Source organism: Cannabis sativa, chromosome 2 (genome assembly GCF_029168945.1).
Source record: "Cannabis sativa cultivar Pink pepper isolate KNU-18-1 chromosome 2, ASM2916894v1, whole genome shotgun sequence".
Classification (NCBI taxonomy): domain Eukaryota; kingdom Viridiplantae; phylum Streptophyta; class Magnoliopsida; order Rosales; family Cannabaceae; genus Cannabis; species Cannabis sativa.
The window spans coordinates 91,363,328-91,384,769 of NC_083602.1; the positions used below are offsets into that span (position 1 = coordinate 91,363,328).

The 21,442-nt window shown below is 26.6% G+C and overlaps 2 protein-coding genes across 2 annotated transcripts; both read right to left on the minus strand.

The window, feature by feature from the left end:
• Nucleotides 1-670: 670 nt before the first annotated feature.
• Nucleotides 671-7,462, minus strand: LOC115718609 (protein NRT1/ PTR FAMILY 7.1). Its single transcript, XM_030647425.2, has 6 exons — nucleotides 7,293-7,462; nucleotides 6,872-6,946; nucleotides 5,145-5,247; nucleotides 4,478-4,695; nucleotides 2,047-2,618; nucleotides 671-1,625 (listed from the first exon to the last, which is right to left on the minus strand). Exons 2-6 carry the CDS (start codon nucleotides 6,914-6,916, stop codon nucleotides 755-757), a joined length of 1,809 nt encoding a protein of 602 aa, XP_030503285.2. The 5' UTR covers nucleotides 6,917-6,946; nucleotides 7,293-7,462; the 3' UTR covers nucleotides 671-754.
• A 10,897-nt stretch (nucleotides 7,463-18,359) lies between these two features.
• On the minus strand, nucleotides 18,360-20,029 carry LOC115720564 (AP2/ERF and B3 domain-containing transcription factor At1g51120-like). Its single transcript, XM_061109719.1, has 2 exons — nucleotides 19,291-20,029; nucleotides 18,360-19,179 (listed from the first exon to the last, which is right to left on the minus strand). The coding sequence occupies exons 1-2, from the start codon at nucleotides 20,027-20,029 to the stop codon at nucleotides 18,674-18,676; spliced, it is 1,245 nt and encodes a 414-aa protein (XP_060965702.1). The 3' UTR covers nucleotides 18,360-18,673.
• Between the last annotated feature and the right edge of the window lie 1,413 nt (nucleotides 20,030-21,442).

Here is a 21,442-nt window from a genome sequence, read left to right on the forward strand (position 1 = left end):
ATTTTCTGTAAGTAAAATAATAAAAATTATAAAAATATTTAAAATTCAGTATAATTGTACTTTTGTAATCTTTTATTATTTTTGTGTATTTCTAAAATAATCCAAAGTTCATACATGGTTATTCTCACACACTCACATAACTAAGATAGCATTTCAAATATAATAGATTTGTATTCTCTGTAGATAGATGTGTAGGTTTGTGAGAAAATTGGGACACAATTTTAATTAGAGAAAAATAAAAACTATCGTGAAGTAATAGGGGTAAAATTAGTAGAATGATTAAAAAAAGTTAAACATAATAGATTTTAAAAAAGAGATTTAAATTAAAAGTATTAAGTTAAAAAAAAGTATATAGTGTAATTTTCTCAAAGTTTAAATGTGTAGAAAGCCAACAAACACTAATCTTTTGTTTAATTTTGTTTTCGATTTTTGTTTATTATGTTATAAAATTATAAAACCAAATGTAGTTTGTCCCATATTGAGCACATAACAAAATTTCCTCATCATTTTCCCATACATAAAAATTCTTACATTTCTCAAATATTTCATACCTTAATATCATAAATAAATCAATCACACCTATAGAGGCCATGGTTACTAGTTCATTGTCCCAAAATTATTCCAGACTCTTAAGGAAAATATATATGGATCGAAATAATAATACTCATTCTACAGTAAAATACTTTAAATTTTATTGACGTAATAATCCCTTCAACATCTTAAAAATATATAATTTATCGTAATAGTAAATACTTTAAACTCTTTCGAAAACTCGATTTTGATCTTCTGATTCTTCAACAAGATGATGATTATCACTATTACCATTATCCAAATTGATACCTTTATACCACTTAGCACAAAACACATAAATGACAAGATCAAAGGCAGTCAAGATAGCAATCAAGAAATAAAACCTATCCATGTGACCATCATTCAAGTTGTTAGGTATCCAACCATTCTTTTCACCTTTAGTTGTGATTCCCATAACCATGTTAACAAGCAAGCTACTCACATAATTCCCAAGAGAGATAGAGGCCATACAAAGTGAGCTACCAAAGCTCTTAATCCCATCTGGGGATTGTTCATTAAAAAATTCAAGTTGCCCAACATACATAAAAACTTCGGAAGCACCAACCAAAACATATTGTGGTATTTGCCATAATATGCTTTTAGAGCTCTTCTTCTCACTGGGTGTGACATGTCTAAGCCTCTCTATTTCTGTTATACCTGCCACTAACATCGCAAACATCCCTATCACTAACCCTACTCCCATTCTTTGAAGCTCAGTTAAGCCTTTAGGGTTTCCACTTAGCCTTCCAGCTATGGGGATAAGGACTCGACGATAGATTCCAGTGCATATGAGGACACTGAAGATGTCAAAAGCTGACATACTAGCAGCCGGGATGTGAAAGCTTCCAACTTGTGTTCTCATTACATCACCTTGTTCTACAAAGAGGGAAGCCATTTGTGTAAACACAACTGAGTATATTATGGTGCAAAGCCATATGGGTAACATTTTCAAAACACATTTTGCTTCCTCTACTTGTGTTACTGTGCAAATTCTCCATGGATTCTTGGGGCCTCTTAGATCTTCCTCAGTTAAAGTTGCTGCTTTGTCTAAAAATCTGAATAATTTTTAACAATAATTTAGTAATATATAATTTATATTTATTAATAAAGAAAAAATTGACTTGGGATATTATTCAAACAAAGATGATTTTTCTCAATTAATGTAAGGAAATTTTGTTAACTTAATATATTGTGACCTATAGCTAACTACAATACTACAAATTTTATTATTATATTTAAATTATATGAATTTTGTGACTAATTTCATAAAAAAAAAATGTTAATTATGTATTCTTAACAAAAAAATTTGTTTTCATCATAATAATCTCTTTTGATAATTTTTTGCAAAATTATAACATTTTTTTTTTATATATTTATCATGTTTAATAATAAAAATATTATTTTACGAAATCACATTATAATATAATAAATTGTAAGAAAATGACAATATTTAGCAAAATTAATAAACAAACTTACGAAATCTCATTGCTGTGAAAAATCTTTCTACTTCCTTTAATGGCAGATTGAGGACCTTGAACCTCATACAACTCCTCTTCACGAACTTTCTCGAGATCCCACTTCTTAGCAGCTGCAACAAATACTTGCGCGACACGTGGAATAGGGTTTCCACACGGTTTAACATACACATAACCACTAGAACCACACAAGTAAGAAACCAAAGCTATAAGAGCTGAGAGAAAAGAGAGAGTAAATCCCAAACTCCATTTACCAATATCTTCAAAATAGACCAAAATAGTGTTTGAGAAAAGTGAACCAAGATTTAATGAGAAGTAAAAACAACAAAAGTATGAAGCTTTGTTGTTCTTAACATTTTCTTTTTCTTTTTCTTTTGAAGTGTCAAATTGGTCAGCTCCAAAGGTTGCTAAAGTGGGTTGGTGTCCACCATAGCCAAAGGCCACTAAATATATGGCTGCATAGAATATGACTATGCCAAATGTTGATGTGGGTTCACATTTTGTATCTCTATCACCACAACCTCTTGGTTTTATTAAGAATAGCCATGAAGATAGTGATAGTAAACCTATTCCCTGCACATTATCATAAATATATACATCACACATGTATAGTGCTGGACTCAAAATATAATTTTAAGGTGGGCTAACTAAATTTTGTACTAAAATTTAAAATAATATATATTATATTTTTTACTTAAATTTCGAATTAAATTATTATATAGGTTGGAAACAATTTTAACATCTAAATAATTATATGAGATTTTATAATTTTTATTTTTATTTTTTTATGTGAGAACTTGTGTTAATTATAGATTAAATACATTTTAAAATAATTTATTAACATAATAATTTTTTCTTAAAATCAGAAAAGTTAATTGTAGTTTAAAGGCTTTGTATTAATACTTATATTAATACTTTGTAGTCTTTTTTTAAAAAAGAGTAAATTTATATATAAATAAAAATAGAAGATAGAGCTGAAAGAAATCAAATTGAAAATCAGATCTACTAACTAACGAACAAATACTTATACCAATTATATTATTTAATAATTATGTATTGTTTGTATATCTAATTTTATATAATCTCTTCTAATATTTGAAAGTAGGCTTAAACTTTGTTTGGACTCTATGTAGATATGTCAATGCATATATATATATATATATATATTAATTATAAAAGAAAATTCTATATTGAAAATTTTTATAGTAATTTTGTCGGAAATGTCTATATATTCTTAATGAAATTATAACTTAAAAAATTGATGTGACTTTGTATATTGTAATTATAGTAGATATTTTATTTGTTTTCGTAAAATTTAAAAGAATTTAACATCTCTTGTTATCTGATATATACATAATATATTATTATTAGTGTAACTAAGTATTACATATTTAATTCAAATTAAAGTATGTACTCACATTAAATCTTATCAATCGGCTAAGGTAGATACCTTAGGTTGATTCAGTAGCCCTTTTTTTTGCGAATTTGTATAGATATGTTTTTTTTTATTTCTCAATATTACATTTCTACGTACTTAATTCAAATTAAAATATATGTATACTCGTGAAACCCGATATTAAATCTAAATAATTATATGTCATGTCTTAAAGGGTGTCTAAACACTCTTGGGCTAAAACAAATCAAGCCTGTGTCTAGGGCTGACTGAATTCAGAATTCCAATTTTAGGGATTATTTCACAAATACACAAAAACAACAAAAAAATTACAAAAATACGGTTTCACAGAATTTTAAACATTTTTACGATTTTTTTATGTTGTACTTTTGTTAATTTGTTGTTGATTTTTTGTTATTCGTATGTTATTTTTTGTTGTTGTTTTGATGTTATTTTCATGTTACTTTTATGCAGTTTTGTTGTTGTTTTTATAGAAAACCGTAAAAATGTGAATTTTTTTTTGTAAAAGTAAAAATGTAATTTTTTTTAAAGAAATGGTGTCTTATGTATTTTTTTTTTTATATGTATATATATTTGTATTTCTCAAACTTACTATATTTCCTTCAAAGAAAAAAAATAACTCATTCTTTTCCTAGGGCTCAAACAATTAATGTCAAAGACTACCAACCTTTTAGCAAGTTAAAACAACCAAAAAAAAGAGATTATTTCACAAATACACAAAAATAACAAAAAAATTACAAAAGTACGGTTTCACGAAATTTTAAACATTTTTACGATTTTTTTAATTTTATTTACAGAAAATACGGTCTTTTTATGTTGTACTTTTGTTAATTTTTTGTTATCTATATGTTATTTTTTGTTGTTATTTTAATGTTATTTAGATATTATTTTCATGTTAATTTTATATAATTTTCGTGTTGTTTCTACAAAAAATTGTAAAAATAGAATTTTTTTTTAAAAAAAATAGTATCTTATGTAATTACTATTTTAAAAAAATGATATATATATTATATATTACCAGAAGAAGGATGAGTTGGAAGATGGCACAAGTTAAGTAGCGACCCCAATAAGAATCACTAAGAAAAGCACCAAGTAATGAGCACAAGTAAACAGTGCCAGTCCATTTGCTCACTGTGTTTGCTGCATCAGCTGTCTCTTGCCCAATCACTCTTGTTAAGAACAACACCAAGTTCACTCCAACTCCAAAGAATGCTAATGTTGCCAATCCTTGATTCACTATATTTATAAATATATACTCTTTTTATTATTATAATGTATATGCAATAAAAGAAAATAAAAAAAATAATGTATGTATTAAGTCTACAGGATACCCCTAAAGGGTTGTTTCGGTAGATCACCTTCTATCTGTATGTATATGTTATAGTTATCTAAGATTGCTTGTAGATTTTCAAAAAATTTCGAGTAGTTTACAATGCCAAAAATAAGATTTATACATTTTGTTGTACGCGCGACTGTTTCTTTTTTTATACGCATGGTATGTAACTGTTTAAATCTTATTTTTAACATTGTAAATTATTTGAAATTTTTTGAAAATTTACAAGTGATTCTAAATAGCTACATGAAAAAAAAAAACTAATGAAATTTTTTAGATACCAAAATAGATAAATAATTTACCGAAGCGACCCTTTAAGGGGTTTACTATTGAAATTTTCTAATATTTATACCTAGCAAAAGATATGCATATTTCCACCCTCCTGATGATCTTGTTGTTAAGTTCTTCTTCTCATAATTTTCAGATTCATCATCATCTCCAAAACTTGCATTTCCCTTTTCATTTAAGAAAATAATAAACAAGAATATTAATATTATTATAAGATGCTAGTAATTAATAATAAAAGTAATGATAATATGTGCATTAAAATTAGGATCGGTCTTGAAATTTAGTAGATCATAGAAAAATAATATTTTTAGATATTTATTTAGAGAAAAATATGATATTTTTTAAAATTAATAAAAAAATATGTAATTTTAAAATAAATATTTTTAGATCCTTTGACTAAGTGGACCCTAGAATAGGCATAGCTCACCTATATTCAAAGTCAAGCCAAAATATTATAATACATTCTTGATAGTATTTTTCAATTTTATCATGTTAAGATGAGATTCATAATTTAAAAATTACTATTATTGTCAATAAATGTAATATTTTAGTACATATATAATTTAACTCAACCTAACAAAATAAAACTTTAATAATTACACTACTTGATTGTTTCAAAAAAAAAAAAAAATTAAATTATTACACTACTTGATCAAAGAATCATATATTATAGATTCATATCCATAACATTGTGTTTGTGTATGTATTAATTTACTAGTGCAAATAAAATACCACATATATTATTGGATAAATACTATTTTGGACTCTGTGTTTTGCAAAAGTTACAGATTGGACCCTGTGTTTTATTAAATGACAAAATGGACCCTGTATGTTCTAAAATAGTAAAAATAGGACCATGAGTTTAATTTTTGACAACTTTTTTTAATACAACCAACTCGAAGACAATTCTTAATACGAACAGATACAAAAAATGTAAACAGTTTTATCATAGCACTTTTAGATCGGATTATAATTAAACTTTATTTTGACAAAAAATCAATTCAGGGTCCTATTTGTACTATTTTAGAAAATACAGGGTCCATTTTATCATTTAACAAAACACAGGGTCCAATTAATAACTTTTGTAAAACAGAAGGTCCAAAATGTTATTTACCCTATATTATTTGTGAAAAAAAAAAGTACAAAATGAAAATATATTAAAGCTGGCATTGGAAGTACTAGGGCCTAAGATATATAATTGTCCTTACATATATTAGTAATTTCCAAAAAAAAAAAAATAATAATAAAAAAACAATATTGTTGAGAATTTAGTTAGAATAGAGCAAGAGAAACTAAAGATTTTTTGTACTACTAACTACTTCTTGGATAATGCTCATCATTTTGTACTATACATTTAATCATATAAATATTATTATATATAGGGATTGAATATTACTTATAAATCAGTAGTATTAAAAAATTAGAGTTTTTATACTTAATTTTTTTTTTATCCAATTATAAAAATTTCTTATTTTTATATTATATAAACTGAGGATATTTTATCGGCTTAAAAAAAATTAAGCCAAAAAAAAAATTAAACTTGATTTAAATATTTTGTATATAAATATATTTTTTATATAGTGTAAAAATAGATATTTTTTTTCATATTTTTTTTAATTAAGTAGTTAAATTAAACATAGAAAAAATCAAATTTCTTTTTTATTATTTATTATTAAATTAAAATCTAATAGTTCAAAATTAATGTTTATAATTAAATTTATTTAATAATTCTATATATAACTATATATTTATTTAATTTTATAGTACTATATATATAGTATTATTACTAACCTTATTCTTTAGCACAACCTCATTGACAAAATGGCCTGACTCCATACCTTGTTTAGTTATATATGAAGATTTCTTCTGCATTTTATACATATGTAAAAAATTAAATAATGAGTTCATGCGAAAAATAGTTATTGATAATTTGTAGTCACAATATAAGAATGATATTTTATAATTAGTTATAAATTTTTTTTACTTTTAATTACGAATTTTATTGTAACTAAAAGTAAATTTTTTTATAATGACAGCTAACAAAATCATTAAAAAAAATAGTGTAATACTATAGATATTATTGAAAAAATTCCTATTTTAATTATATATAAAAAGTAGATGACACTACTAACTAATCTGATTAATTAATATTGAACAAATTAATTTAAAGAAAGATAAAACTACAACAATATATATATAGAGAGAAAGAGACCTTGAAGTTATTATAGCTTATATAATAATAAGAATAATAATATAAGCTTGTTTGATGAGAAGAATAGAGTGTAATAGAGGTCTATTATATAGAGAAGCAAAAATGGAGTAATAATAATATTATAGTAATGAGAGGATGCAACCAAAACAAGACTAGTCATTTTCAATACTACTTTATTTATTGATCTATATGATGATTCTCAATTATATTGTATTGTATATATAAAATATATAAATATATACATAAAAATAAATTAAATAAAATCAAATCAACAAAAAGGGGAATAGTAATGGATATATAGTTTGGTTAGAACAATCGATCAATTAATGTAAACCACAAATTTGGTCATCCATTGCATTGCACGAATGGCATTTTTCATTTCCACCTCAAAATGACATATATATACATTATTTGATTTTTAGTGGTCGACATAAATATATATACAATAAAATATAAAAAAATATTTTTGAACTATTACTTAAAAAAAATTATAGTATTTTGTTTGAAATTAATAAAATAAAAGTATATTTTAAAGGGGATAACTTTTTTTTTCTTCATGAATTAGGCCTACAAACCTAGCCAAAAAGCTAGTCCTATATATATAAATAAATATATATTATTATACTTAATTAATTAGAGTGGATCCTATCCTTATAACTTTTGTCCAAAATTTTATTTTTTGTGAACTAATTATATCCAAACTAATAATAACTAGTTGTGCTTATGTGATACGAGAGAGTATTAATTTTGATAAGGGTTCATAGAAAATATTATTGATTGGACTATTTGTATTGTCAAATGATAAATTAGACCTGTATTTTTTAAAATAGTACCTTAAACTGATTTTTAGTCAAAATAAAATTTAATAATAATTCGATCTAGAGGTGTTATGATAAAATTAATTACATCTTTTCACATCTATCCGTGTTAGAAAATATCTTCAAGTTAGTTATATTAAAAAAAAAAATTGATGAAAATTGAGCTCAATCTTTATTTGTATCGTTTTGAAAAATATATGAACTATTTTGTCATTTAACAAAATAAAAGATCCAATCAATAAATTTTATAAAACAAAAGGTCCACAATAATATTAACCATTTTTTCAATATATCAATTTTCACATTAGAAAAAAAAAGCTTAAAACCTCCTAATCATGAATTTTATTTAAGCAATTATTATTATTATTATTATTTACATCAAGTATCAACTCATAATTTTATAAAATAGACTTGTCATGCATTGTTTGGTACATTGTATTAGAATAAATTTTATTAAATTTGATTATATATTATATTTTTATATAATATATTCTGTTAAATTTTAATTTATATTAATATATTATATATTTATATATTTATACAAGTCAATATTATTATGAGATAATAATGATAATATATATGGAGAGAGTGGAGAGAAAAACGACAACTCGAAAAAAATAAAATGTCGGGAAAGTGGCAAACGAATCCTTTCTTTAGTTAGGTTTACTATGCCCCATATATATTTTCTAATTGTTTCGATTAAAACCAATGAATATATTTTTTATTTGAGATAAAGATATAGTGTCATTATATATATTTGTATATTATATTTGACAATGTTATAGTAAGATTATCCAATGTTATTATTTTTTTTTAAGAAATTATGTAATTTTATTAATTATTTGTGACATAATTGGGATATTTTTTTAGTTGGTTGAAAACACAATTAAGATTAGAATCACAAAAACAAGCCAACTAATCGGTCACTTGATTCCTAGATCGTTTTACAAAAGAAATTAAAATATAGTCAGATAAAAATATTAGGCAAATAGTAACATAAATATCTAAAATTTTAAGTTTGTAAGCGACATAAATTCAATGATTTTTTTAGCAGATGTTTATAATTAAAACTGTAATTTTCTTTTAGTTTCATTAGTACGGACTCTGTTATTGTCTTAAATAGAACATATATAAGACTCAAATTTTAAATTATTTAGTCTGAATGGAAATATGTAGTATCATTTATTGTATTGCAAATAGAATTCAAACATTCAATTATATCTAATTTTTTTAGACGCATATAATTAATTATTTGAATTATATTTTTAGTACGATAAATTATATGCCTAAAGTTTTATATTTTTCAAATTATTATTATGATTAATGTCACATGAACAACTATTTGCTAGTCTACCCTTGTTTTTGAGACATTTATTTTTATATACATATGATCATTATCTCATGTTACTTTCTTATTATTTTTCACTATTTATTTTACCTTTTTTCAATAATGATATATATATATATTATTATCTCCCTGTATTATTTATATATATGATGGGACTTATATAAAATTATAATAATGTAATTTCATTTTCATCCAAAAAATATATAGAATTGAAAAATATATGCACAATAAAAATTTTAGTTACAACAAAAATAGTTTGTGACTAAATACGTGTTTATAAATAATATTTTAGTCACATATTTGTGACAATATATCTTTAAATTTTTAAATTTTATAATTTATAAAATATCACAATTATAAAATTTTATGACTAAAATCTGTGACTAATTATTATTTAGTTATCACTTATTTTCTTAGATTGTCACTCATAACTTTCTTTTAGTCACAACTATTTATTTTGCATACTCATTAGCCACAACATTACTTAATTCTAGGGTTGACCCTAAAATTTAGTAGGTCATAGAAAAATAAAATATTTTTGGGCCCTTATTTAAAATTACATGTTGGTATTTTTTAAAACCAGTAAAAAAAATAATTTTAAAAGGAGGAAATTTTTTTTGCCTTTGGGCTAAGTGGGCCCTAAGCACACGCTAAGTTCGCCCAGAGACGGGCCTACTTAATTCCTTTGTTACTAAAATGTATTAAAATAAAATTTAAAATCTATATTTACAGTATAGTTACCTCTCTCTCTCTCTCTCTCGCTTGCCATCTCGCTTTGTAACTGTAACTTCTCCAATTCCCTTTTCATTCTCTGCCACCCTCACTGGCCCCGACAAAGCTCTTTTTTTGTTCTTCTCTGTTGCGGCTTATAATTTAGTTGAAAGAGATGTTGTGGTCTTTCATTTAGTATCTTCTATTAAATTTAAGGTAATTATTCTCAAGACTCTAGCATGTTATTGACTTTTTAAGGGTCATAGCATGTTCAAGTCTCTAGCATGCTTTTTAAGAAGCATCAACATGGTATTAGTATTTTTTAACTTACTTGGCATTTGAATGCCAGAAGTGCCATTTAGTTAATATTTTCGCATTTATATACATATTTTATTGAACTGTGAATATAAATTGGATTCCACGAGTATACTATTTCGTATAAATGTATGTTCACTAATCTTTGTTGTTAATAATTTTGGGTTTGATTTTTTGTGTAACGTCCCAGTTTCAAGCTTTCATTGGGCCTTTCCCACTGACCAATGGCTCTTATACATGGGTACGCCACTCTGGCTGCTTTCTGGATTAATGACTGACCCTACGAACCAATACAAGTATTTTCAGTATGCTTTGTCCTCACTCGCACGCTTAACTGTGGAGTTCTTTCATGATGGGCTACCAAAAAAAATGGACCTTGTTGATATAGGTAGTACCAATCAATCCATTTAAAATCTCTTCAACTGTGTATACACAGTCTCATAATCATCACACTTGACTTTTCCTAAGCAATGTGGGATTGGACAGCTTACCCGGTATCTCCCCTTACGGATCACGGGACTACTGACTGTTAATTACAATTACCCCCCTTATGGGGTCCGACGTCCTCTTCGACCACACTTTCGACTGGGTCAAGGCTCTGATACCATTTGTAATGTCCCCGTTTCAAGCCTCCATTGGGCCTTCCGCCACGGACTAATGACTCTTATACATGGGTACGCCACTCTGATTGCTTTCTGGATTAATGAATGACCCTACAAATCAACACACGTGTTTTCAGCATGCTTTGTCCTTACTCGCACGCTTCCTAGGAGAACTTCCCAGGAGATCACCCATCTTGAAATTATCCCAGGTCAAACACGCTTAACTGTGGAATTCTTTCATGTGACTAAAAAGTAGTTGTAACAAATTGTTTTGACATTTTAATAACTATAAGTCACAGTGATTAGTTGTGACAAAAATTAAGTCTTAGTGACAATGTTATTTTTATTGTGAATAAAATTTTAGCTATAAACTTTCTAGTTACAAGGCTATCACAAAAAAAAATTGTAACTAAAACTTTTGACCACAATATTTTTAACTTTTAGTCACAATTTTTAATTTTCTTGTAGTGTGTTATTAGTTTTTGTGGTCTAAATTCAAATTAATAACAAAATAAAATAGATGAAATTATTGAATATATATATATATGCTAAATAATGTTGACAGCTAATTTCTACCCTACTAGTTTTCTTTTCACGAGTCAATCACCTAAATAAATTTGATTTATGTATAGCACAAATCATTTTTTGTGTGTGGCAATAGTTTTGTTAAAAAAAACATAAATATAAATATATATATGTAATAATTAAGAAAAAAAAAAGAGAAAACTATGATGATCATGCACGGTGGCCACACGAACATGGTATAGGTGAAGAACAAATATATATATATATATATACTAGGTGATTGTTACGTGCCAAGGCACGTAGTGTTAGTTTTATTTAATATTTTAGTTTTTTATTTTAATTAATAATTAAAATAGTATAATTATTTGAACGATTTGTTTTATAAAAATAAAATATGTGTCAGTATATTTAGTAAGTAAAACATAGTTGTGTTATAATAATGTATGTTATTAATAGTAAAATGTACATTAATCTTCTAATTGAAAAAAGTTCTATTATCTCATTTCATATCTAATAATAGCTACACAACTATATATTTATAGACTTTCACATTCTTTGCAAATTACTAATAAGCACCAATAATATTTTCATATTCTAATATTTTTCAACCTTCTCTTCTTGGTAGTAAAATTAAAAATAAAACTAAAAATAAGCACAAACATATAAGGTAAATACTATCTTTTCTATTATCTTTTCTATTATTTTATCTATATTTTTATATTATCTAAGCCAACACAATCAATCTTTTTTTATATTATCTTTTCTAGATATTTTATTTATATTTTTATTTTTTAAAAAATAAATAAAAAAATTATTAATATTCTCCAGATAGGTTTGTTAGAGAGATATGTGGCTAAGATGATTTTTTTAATTTAAAAAGAGATTATTAATATTTAAAAGATTGTTTAATTTTTTGGGTTTAATTATTGGGTTTATTTTTTAACGGGAGATCTTTTATATTATCTTTTCTAGATATTTTATCTATATTTTTATTTTTTAAAAAATAAATAAAAAAATTATTAATATTCTCCAGATAGGTTTGTTAGAGAGATATGTGGCTAAGATGATTTTTTTAATTTAAAAAGAGATTATTAATATTTAAAAGATTGTTTAATTTTTTTGGGGTTTAATTATTGGGTTTATTTTTTAACGGGAGATCAAACCTAATCGTTAAATTTAACAGAATATTCTTTTATTTTTAAGTATATTCTGTTAAACCAAGAATGTTAAACTTGCCGTTAGATAGGCACTTTTAATATATAAAGATATAATAGCAACAACTATATAGATATAGTTATATATATATATATATGGTATTATGAATCGTTCTATCGGTTGAAAAAAAAATTATAAAAAAAAATTTCAACAACAAAAAAAATTAAAAAAAAATAAATTTTACTGATTTATTTTATATATAAATATATTTTTGATATACTATAAAAATAAATATTTTTTAATATATTTTTTAATTAAGTAGTAATTTTTTTTACGTGGTGAACAGAATCACAAATGATTAACAATGTAGCATATAACGATTGATAGTGGAATCTCCTCGAACTAGAATAGCTTATCGTCTAATCGAAGAACATGTTTTGTTAAACTATGAGTTGCCAAATTCTCTTTTATTAGAATTAAAATTTAATTGTTTAATATTTTTCAAATTAATATTTATTGTAAAATTTATTTAATAACCATTAATAAATAATATCTATTAAAAAATATTACATGTATATACCACAATGAACAATTCCAAACTATATATTAAATGAATATGGTAGGTCCAAATCCTTACAGTTTGTTGTTTGTGTTCCATGTACATACAAACAAATATAAATCAAAATAATATGTATGGTTCTCGATCATCAAATTAAAATATTATAAATATATAAGGGAAATTTGATTTTCTATACTTAGAAAATCAAAAAATTTGATTTCTAAACCAATAATTTAAACCCTAAAAAAACTATACCTTTTTTTTCAAAACCCCAAAAATACCCCCAAACTCTCACAGCATCTCTCTTTCTCTCTCTATCTCGGCCGGTCCCAAGAATCCCACACCCCAGGTCCGATGGTCGGACCATGGGGTCCGATGGGGTCCGACCAATCGGACCCATCAGACCCCATGGTCCGACCATCGGACCTCTCTCTTCCCCTCTCTCTCTCAAATCGCAGGAAAAAAAAAATTTAAAAGACGGTCGGACCTTGGGGTCCGATGGGTCCGATTGGTCGGACCCATCGGACCCAAAGGTCCGACCATCGGACCTCTTTCTTCCTCTCTCTCTCAAATCGCAGAAAAAAAAAATTAAAAGACGGTCGGACCTTGGGGTCCGATGGGTCCGATTGGTCGTGAAATAAGTTATTTTAAGTTTAATTAAAGTACCTTAAATTATTAAAAAAATTAAAAACTTGTGAGAATTCTTGAATAACTATTGTAGTAGCCGAAATTCGTGTCAGTAACAAGAAGATCGTAGGCATCCATGGCTCGTATGGGCTGGGCCCGAACTATGCATCTCGGGTCGTAATCCATGTCCAATCACCTAGTCTGAGCCTCAAGTAGCTCACTAGAGTAGCGGTCTTCTCTAAAGTAACAGAAGCATAAGACTAGTACCTCTCCAAGTGACACGTTGGGAGAAAGCGTCTATCCTTCATATGACCTAAAAGATAGTGCTCTTCCCTTTGAAAAGTGGAGGAAGACCGCTTTTCTAGGAATGAAGCACGTTTGGGAAATGAATTGCTATCCCAAGACGTACAGGTCCTCACTCGTATTGAGCAAGAGGACGACTCTTTGGACTATCAAAACTATAGACAAATACTATCGTTCTCTATGATCTGACTTTTACTTTCTCACTCTGGTGAACAAGATTCGACAGTTATCTATTGACAGAGAGAGTACTCATTTAGTTTTAATATTTTCGCTTTACTTTGTAATTACAAGCTAATTTACTGACTAAACTGTTAGAGTGTCTTCAGTCGATACTACCAGGTCTGACCCTAAGCTTAGGCGAGCTAGGCATATACCTAGGGCTCACCTAGCCTAGGAGTCTAAAAAACAAATTTTCCCTTCTAAAAATACACATTTTTTTTTTTATTGAATTGAGAATACTACATTTCTTTCTCAATTTTCCAAGTTTTTATGGTTATCATTTGTCTAATTTGTTCAATAGAATATCAATGCCTACTAACATTCATTTCGATCATTGTCAATTTTACCCTCTACAATTATAATGTATACCCTTATACTTCTCCACATGCAAAAGTTGAGAGTGAGAGACTTCCACAATAAAATTCCCTTAGCTTTTGAATTTTTCATAATTTTATTTAAGGTGAAAAGACTAAAAGAGCACATGCAATAAGTTAAAGAGAATTACAAGTATATGTCTCTTTTTAGTTATTGATGAAATCAATATAAGTCAAATTGTTTTTAGTGGGAGACAACTTATCTTATACCACACATCTAAAAAAACTCTTGAAAATGACATTTCTCATGTTTGATTTGATAAGTCATTTTAGCTTATAGTGCTATATGGACCTGTCCTTATAATTTTACTATTTATTATTTATTATTTATTTATCAATTTTTTGTCTTCTTTTCAGTTTGAACTGAAAATACGTACTCTAGTTTATATTATGAAATAATACTAATTAAACTCTTTTTCATCTATACATATCATACAAATATTAATTAACAATTGGATTACCCAATTTTGCATGTCTTTTGTCCTATCTTTATTCAAACAAAGTTTTATATATATTTATGGAATATTATCACAATATCGTATTCAGAAATTCAATATTAATTACATATCATAGTTTAGTACTATTGTAATAACTAGATAGTTAAATTATATGAATTAGTAGATAATTAATAATTTAATTATTAATAGTGATTGTATATTTTTTTAGTAGAAAATTAAAACTTATTGTCAAAAATAGACGATATAAAAATAATTTCTTAATTATAGAAATATATTAGAATTCTAAGTGCATTATATATGTTATATGTGAATTTTTATAAATTTTGTGTTTCATGTCCGGTAACAATATAATACAACGATTTAGTTACTAGAATCATTTAAATATGATAAAATATCTTAGAATTAGCAGAGCAAGTTAGTTAAACATTTAGAATATCAGAATTATTTAAGATTATTGTGTTGGACTATTTTACTTCTATGTAATTAAATTAATTCATATTTAAGACATTTTTAGTGGCATTGTGTATATTAATCCACACATTATTTGATTACTAATTCTTTTTTTTTTCCCCAAGTTTCGGCCCTAAGCAACACCAAGTAAACTAGAATTTTAATTTCTTTCAATTTCAAACCTGAAACCAGAGATTTTCAACTAGAAATTTTATAGGTTAAGAAAGTTTCAGCTCAAGGTAAGTGTTGCCCCTGATTTTGCCCAATATACGTGGACCAACCGAACAGGGACACGTGGATCAAACATCCTAAATACTTGAATTATTTGCTAAGTCTTTATGTAATAAGACAGCATCCGGGACATGCCTCCCGGAGAAAGCATACAGAGCCCCCTATGCTCCCGGAAGCCTAAATAACATTAAAGCGTTTCCGCGAGGTGTCAGGCTTCCCCTGAGCAGTCATTTTGCATTTAATGCCGCATGGGAGGAAACGTGTTGGGACTACTACACGCAATAAAGTCTGACGGCACAATCCCCAATCCGCACCTGCGAAGTAATGATCATTTAAGTCTATTGACGGCTACACTGTGAAAAGTCACGTCAGTCAAAAGACAATAAGGACATTCCACATAAAAGCCCTACAGCACCTAGGGATTTGACCATGCATTACTCATGGTATATTCATTGGGAATACCCATCTTTATGGACATTTACAGAGACACATGTACAATAATTCTGGGGATCACCCCACCAAAAACACTATAAATACCCCCTCAAAGCTCATTAAATGGGGTCGAGAATTTTGGGTTGCATAATTGCAAGAAGAGTAAATACTCACCAAGAACATTCTCTGTATTCAATACATCCATAAATACACAGACTCGTGGACTAAGGCTCATTAACGCCCCAACCACGTAAAAATCCTTCTCTAATTTTCTTACAGTTCTCTAATCTTATATTATTTTATTAGTTGCCGAAAACCTCGGTCAACAGTAAGCTCTTACTCCTTTTCTCTTTGATTTTTAAGTGAAAAAGTCCAATTTTGTCATGCAAATTGAATGTTTGTTTTCTTTTGGGTTTAAGTTGTTTGGGGATTGTTTCCATAGGTGATTTTAAGTTGTTTAAGTTGTTATTTAGGATTTGTTGTGGATGTTGTGGAGTTTGAGCTAGGTTTGAATTTTAAAGCTCAAATTTAGCTCAACAATGGTGGATTTAGCTTCAGGATCTTGATGATATTTTTATTGGTTGTATTATGTTGCTTATGTCATAATTAGGTGTTCTGGAGTTTTGTACGAAGTTTGAGGTAGTTTTGAGTTAAAAAATAGATTTTTGAGAAATCTACAGCAAAAAACAGCTTAGAAATGGTCTACTGGTTTCTTGGTAGTGTCTTAGAAAAATGGCCTACAGTTTTTAAAGAATCGACCTACCGTTTTTTGGAGAATTTTTAAAGCCTTGGTGTTTCCTCAATAATTAGGGTATTTTTACGCTATTTATCGATAGAGAAACTTTTAGTTTTAAGTTAAAGTCTCCAAAAAGTGATATAGCAGGCCACTTATCATTTTTGCGTAAATTGTGACTTAGGGCCTTAAATCGTCAAGCAAAAATTTCCACTCAGGGTTACCGACACACTTGCATTCAGAATCAAGGTAAAATTAGTATAAAGATATATATGCATACATGATTATCATACATATTTTTATGTTAGAATACCGAGAATATCAGCTAGAGTACCGAGCACATCAGTTGGAGTATCAAGAAAGGATCGTGATTGGTTATATGTTTATTTTTATATTTTTCTTACTGAGTCTATCTACTCAAATATTATTTACATGTACAGGTAAGAGCTAGGATTGAACTAGAATGAGACTAGAGTTGGATGAAGATTGTACATATCAAGACAGTTAAATCTGGAGTATTTTGGGTTTTCAGGACAGTTTACGCTCACATTTTGTTAGTCACTAGTAAATATTTTGAAAGTAGTTGTAAACTCTTAAACGGGATCCCAAAATTATGTATTTGTATATATTTATTTAAATTATTTAAGTTTGTTTAAGAAAGTTTTAATTAATTACGTTTTTAAATAAACTCTTTGTTTAGCAAATGAGTGCTCAGTAATTAGAAAATATTGTAGTGTGCCTATAAACTAGTAGGATGTTACAACTATCATGTACTATACAAGTATATGTTTAAGAGTTAATATTATTTTGGACCCTGTATTTTGTAAAATTTATTGATTGGATCTTATATTTTGTTAAATGACAAAAAAGATCTTATATTTTCTAAATGAATACAAATATGACTCTGAGATTAATTTTTCGACAAACTTAAAAATAATTTTTTAGCACGAACAAATGTATAACGTAACCAGTTTTCTCATAACACATCTATATTTGATTATTATTAAGTTTTATTTTGATAAAAAAATCAGTTTAGGGTACTATTTAGTACTATTTTGAAAAATATAAAATTTATCATTACAAAACAGATGGTTCGATCAATAATTTTTACAAAACACAAGGTCTAAAATAATATTTATCTTATATTTAATTGGTGAAAGTAGTTTTTGCTAAAACAAATATTATTAAAATAATGTTATATGTTGAAATCTATGTAAAAAAAAAGTAATTAATCTTATATATATGTTACAAAATAATAATAAATAAAATTTCTCTTACTATTTTGCAAAGAATATAAATAAACCTACAATATTGTTAATATTATCTTGGGAGCAATGTACTTACTATTAAGCTAGCGTAAATTGCAATAATTCATATGAAAAAAAATCTAATGCTAAAAGGAAAAATTACATTCTAATCAAGGATTGCATTGAAAAAAAATTTGTGTATAATTGGTTATATATATAAATATATAGTTATATATATGACCAATTATCAAGCTATAGTTTTACATTTTTATCATCACTTGATGTCTACACCAAATAACCTAAACTTTTTCTCCTCCACACTTCTAGATGCCTCAACTTCTTTGTATTTGAACTCATGATGATGAGTAGTACTAATGGCTATGGCTTCATGATCAAATTTATCCTCATGATGATGATGATAATTCAAATCTAAATCCAAATCAAGATCCAAATCAACCTTCATCACTTCAATATTATTACTATTATTAGTACCACTATTGTTCAAACAACTTTGGCTTTCAATAATCCCATTATTATGAGTTACATCAATTAAGCAAAAAATTTGGCCATTTTCATCCCTTGTTCCATGAACATTGCACTTATGACATGTATAGAATGTTATAACATCATTGGCTTTCAAATTATTTTCCTTCACGAAACGATTCCAACCTCTTGTGAAGACGAAACTCTGGCTACTCCTCCAATAACAATACCGAAATCTCCATGACCTCATTAGCTTGTCGTAGAAAACTAGCTCAATATCTTCAATCCCGCTTTCGGTGATAGTTTCCACAATATTGTTATTATGTGTGGTATTATGGCAACTATTGGTGTCATTGTTGGTCATATTCAAATTAGGGTTATTATTTGTGTTGTTGTTGTTGTTGTTATCTAACTCACTAATGTAAGGAAAATATTTCACTGCATATTTTTTAGGGATAACAAGTCTATTGAGCTTACCAACATCACTTGGTGTCAACTCCTTTTGAAAGAGTTGTCTACACAAAAATTGTGCATCTCCATGAACCCTAATTTGTTGGTTGAAATGATGATGAGGATGATGAAAATGATGACGATCATGATGATTAGTAGTACTTACACTATTATTCTCCACAAATTCCTTTTTTTGAGATCGATTTCTCAAAAATTCTTCGAATTTCGATTGATAAGAACCATCCTTGATCATGTTGAGAATTGCTTCCATAGTGTATTGGCTTTGAAAATCAGGCTCGTGGAGAGTAACGTTAGTCCACGGAAAGTTCCTATGTGTGTCCCCATTTCGGAGTCTGATGGCAGCGCTATCATACGCCATGGCAGCTGCCTTCTCAGACTTAAACGTTCCAAGCCAAATCCTCTGATGGTTGGCGTAGATTTGTGCACCCCAGTGACCATTCTGTTGTGGCACAACACCTTTAAATTTCGCCGAGGGTGAACTAATATTAATCATAACATGATTACTATTATCGCTAATGTCACAAACATTAGTCGTTTGATCAACATAATCGCGATGATTATGTTGATCATGATCATGCTTTGCTCTCTTATAGTAATTACTATTATTACTTTGATGAATACCATAATTGGTGTTTTTGGCACTTGAAATCATGCTAGATGATTCATCTTGATCCATTTTTATTCCAATGAAACAAAAATAAAAAAAAAGAATGAGATGAGATGAGATTAGATTAGAGGAAGAAGAAGAAAGATATGAACTTTTAATTAAGATCATATCATCATGTAATAGATAGCATGAGACAGATATAATACTTAATTTTGGGAGAGATTAAAGGAATGATTATATGGCTAATATAAAAAATCAAAAGATTTTTATAAATAATTTTGTGTTGCATGAAAATTTAATGAAGCTAATTTTCTACATTTGAAGGGCTCAAATTTGATTAACTTAAACAAATTTTAGTTTAGGTAACGTAGTAAATCTGAAACAAATTTCAATTTTTGTAGAAAAACAAGAGAAATATATGTATAAATATTTTCTTTCTATAGTGTTTAATAGTGAAATAAAACAATAAAAGTTAGAACAAACTTTAAGTGACTTTACTTATTTTAGACAAATGTTATCACATTACAAAACTAATTAACCCATTTTGTTTTATCATAATTATATATAAAAATATGATAAAAATATAAGAACTATATGTACTTATACAACAAAAAATATCTTAATTAAATTATGACTAAAAAATATATAAGGTCACAACTTGTTTGTGTGTAGTACTAATAATTTTGTTTTTTTTTCTTAAAAAAAAAAAGAAAAATTGTGTGAGAAACTTTTATTATCTTTTTTTTTTTAAGAAATTTTTTATTGTTTATAATTGTATATATAAATAATTTATTATGAAATGTTACATTTAACATAATTAATGCTTTGAAAAAATTGTCACATTTTAGTATTATTACATCAAATTTTATTGTTAGCTAGGTAGTATTATTTAATAATATTCATTAGAAACTACTTAAAACAAATTAATTAATTGATTAAAATTTTAAAATATATATCTAGTAAAATCAACTAGATAAATCCGGCCACTCTAGTAGTAATTATTAATTAAACAATATTTTCTCTTTTCAAAAAAATAAATAAAAAACAATATTTTCTACTTTGTTTTGTTTTTTGTTTTTAAACTGTTGATGGTTACATTTATTAATTAGACAAAATTAGGATTAATTCAGTTATTTTTTTTTTAAAAAAAAAAAAATTATTACAGGTATTGGTTTTTTAAAATTGGGATATATTACTAAAGATTATATATTTTTTTAATGTTATTATTTTTAAAAGTGACAAAAAAGAGTAGTAGCCAACATTTACTATATTTACAATAAGAAAACTAGAAAATGGTTCAAATATCTTATAAAAGTAGTATAGTATTTCCAGGGGTCATATTTGTTCAATTAGTTTTTCTATTTAAATTTGTATATTTTTAATTAAAAAACAGGGTAAATAATAATTATTTAATATGTGGTTAAATAATATATCGCAATGTATTTTTGAATTAGCACTTAATAGTCAAAATAGTACGAATTA

Coding starts and splice junctions, on each gene's coding strand:
- LOC115718609 (XM_030647425.2), bottom strand. CDS start 6,916: ATGGAGTCAGGCCATTTTGTCAATGAGGTTGTGCTAAAGAATAAG. Junction 4,696..5,144: donor ATATGCATATCTTTTGCTAG/GTATAAATATTA, acceptor TTATAAATATAG/TGAATCAAGGATTGGCAACA. Junction 1,626..2,046: donor TTTCACAGCAATGAGATTTC/GTAAGTTTGTTT, acceptor AAAATTATTCAG/ATTTTTAGACAAAGCAGCAA.
- LOC115720564 (XM_061109719.1), bottom strand. CDS start 20,029: ATGGATCAAGATGAATCATCTAGCATGATTTCAAGTGCCAAAAACACC. Junction 19,180..19,290: donor TCCTTACATTAGTGAGTTAG/ATAACAACAACA, acceptor TGGAAACTATCA/CCGAAAGCGGGATTGAAGAT.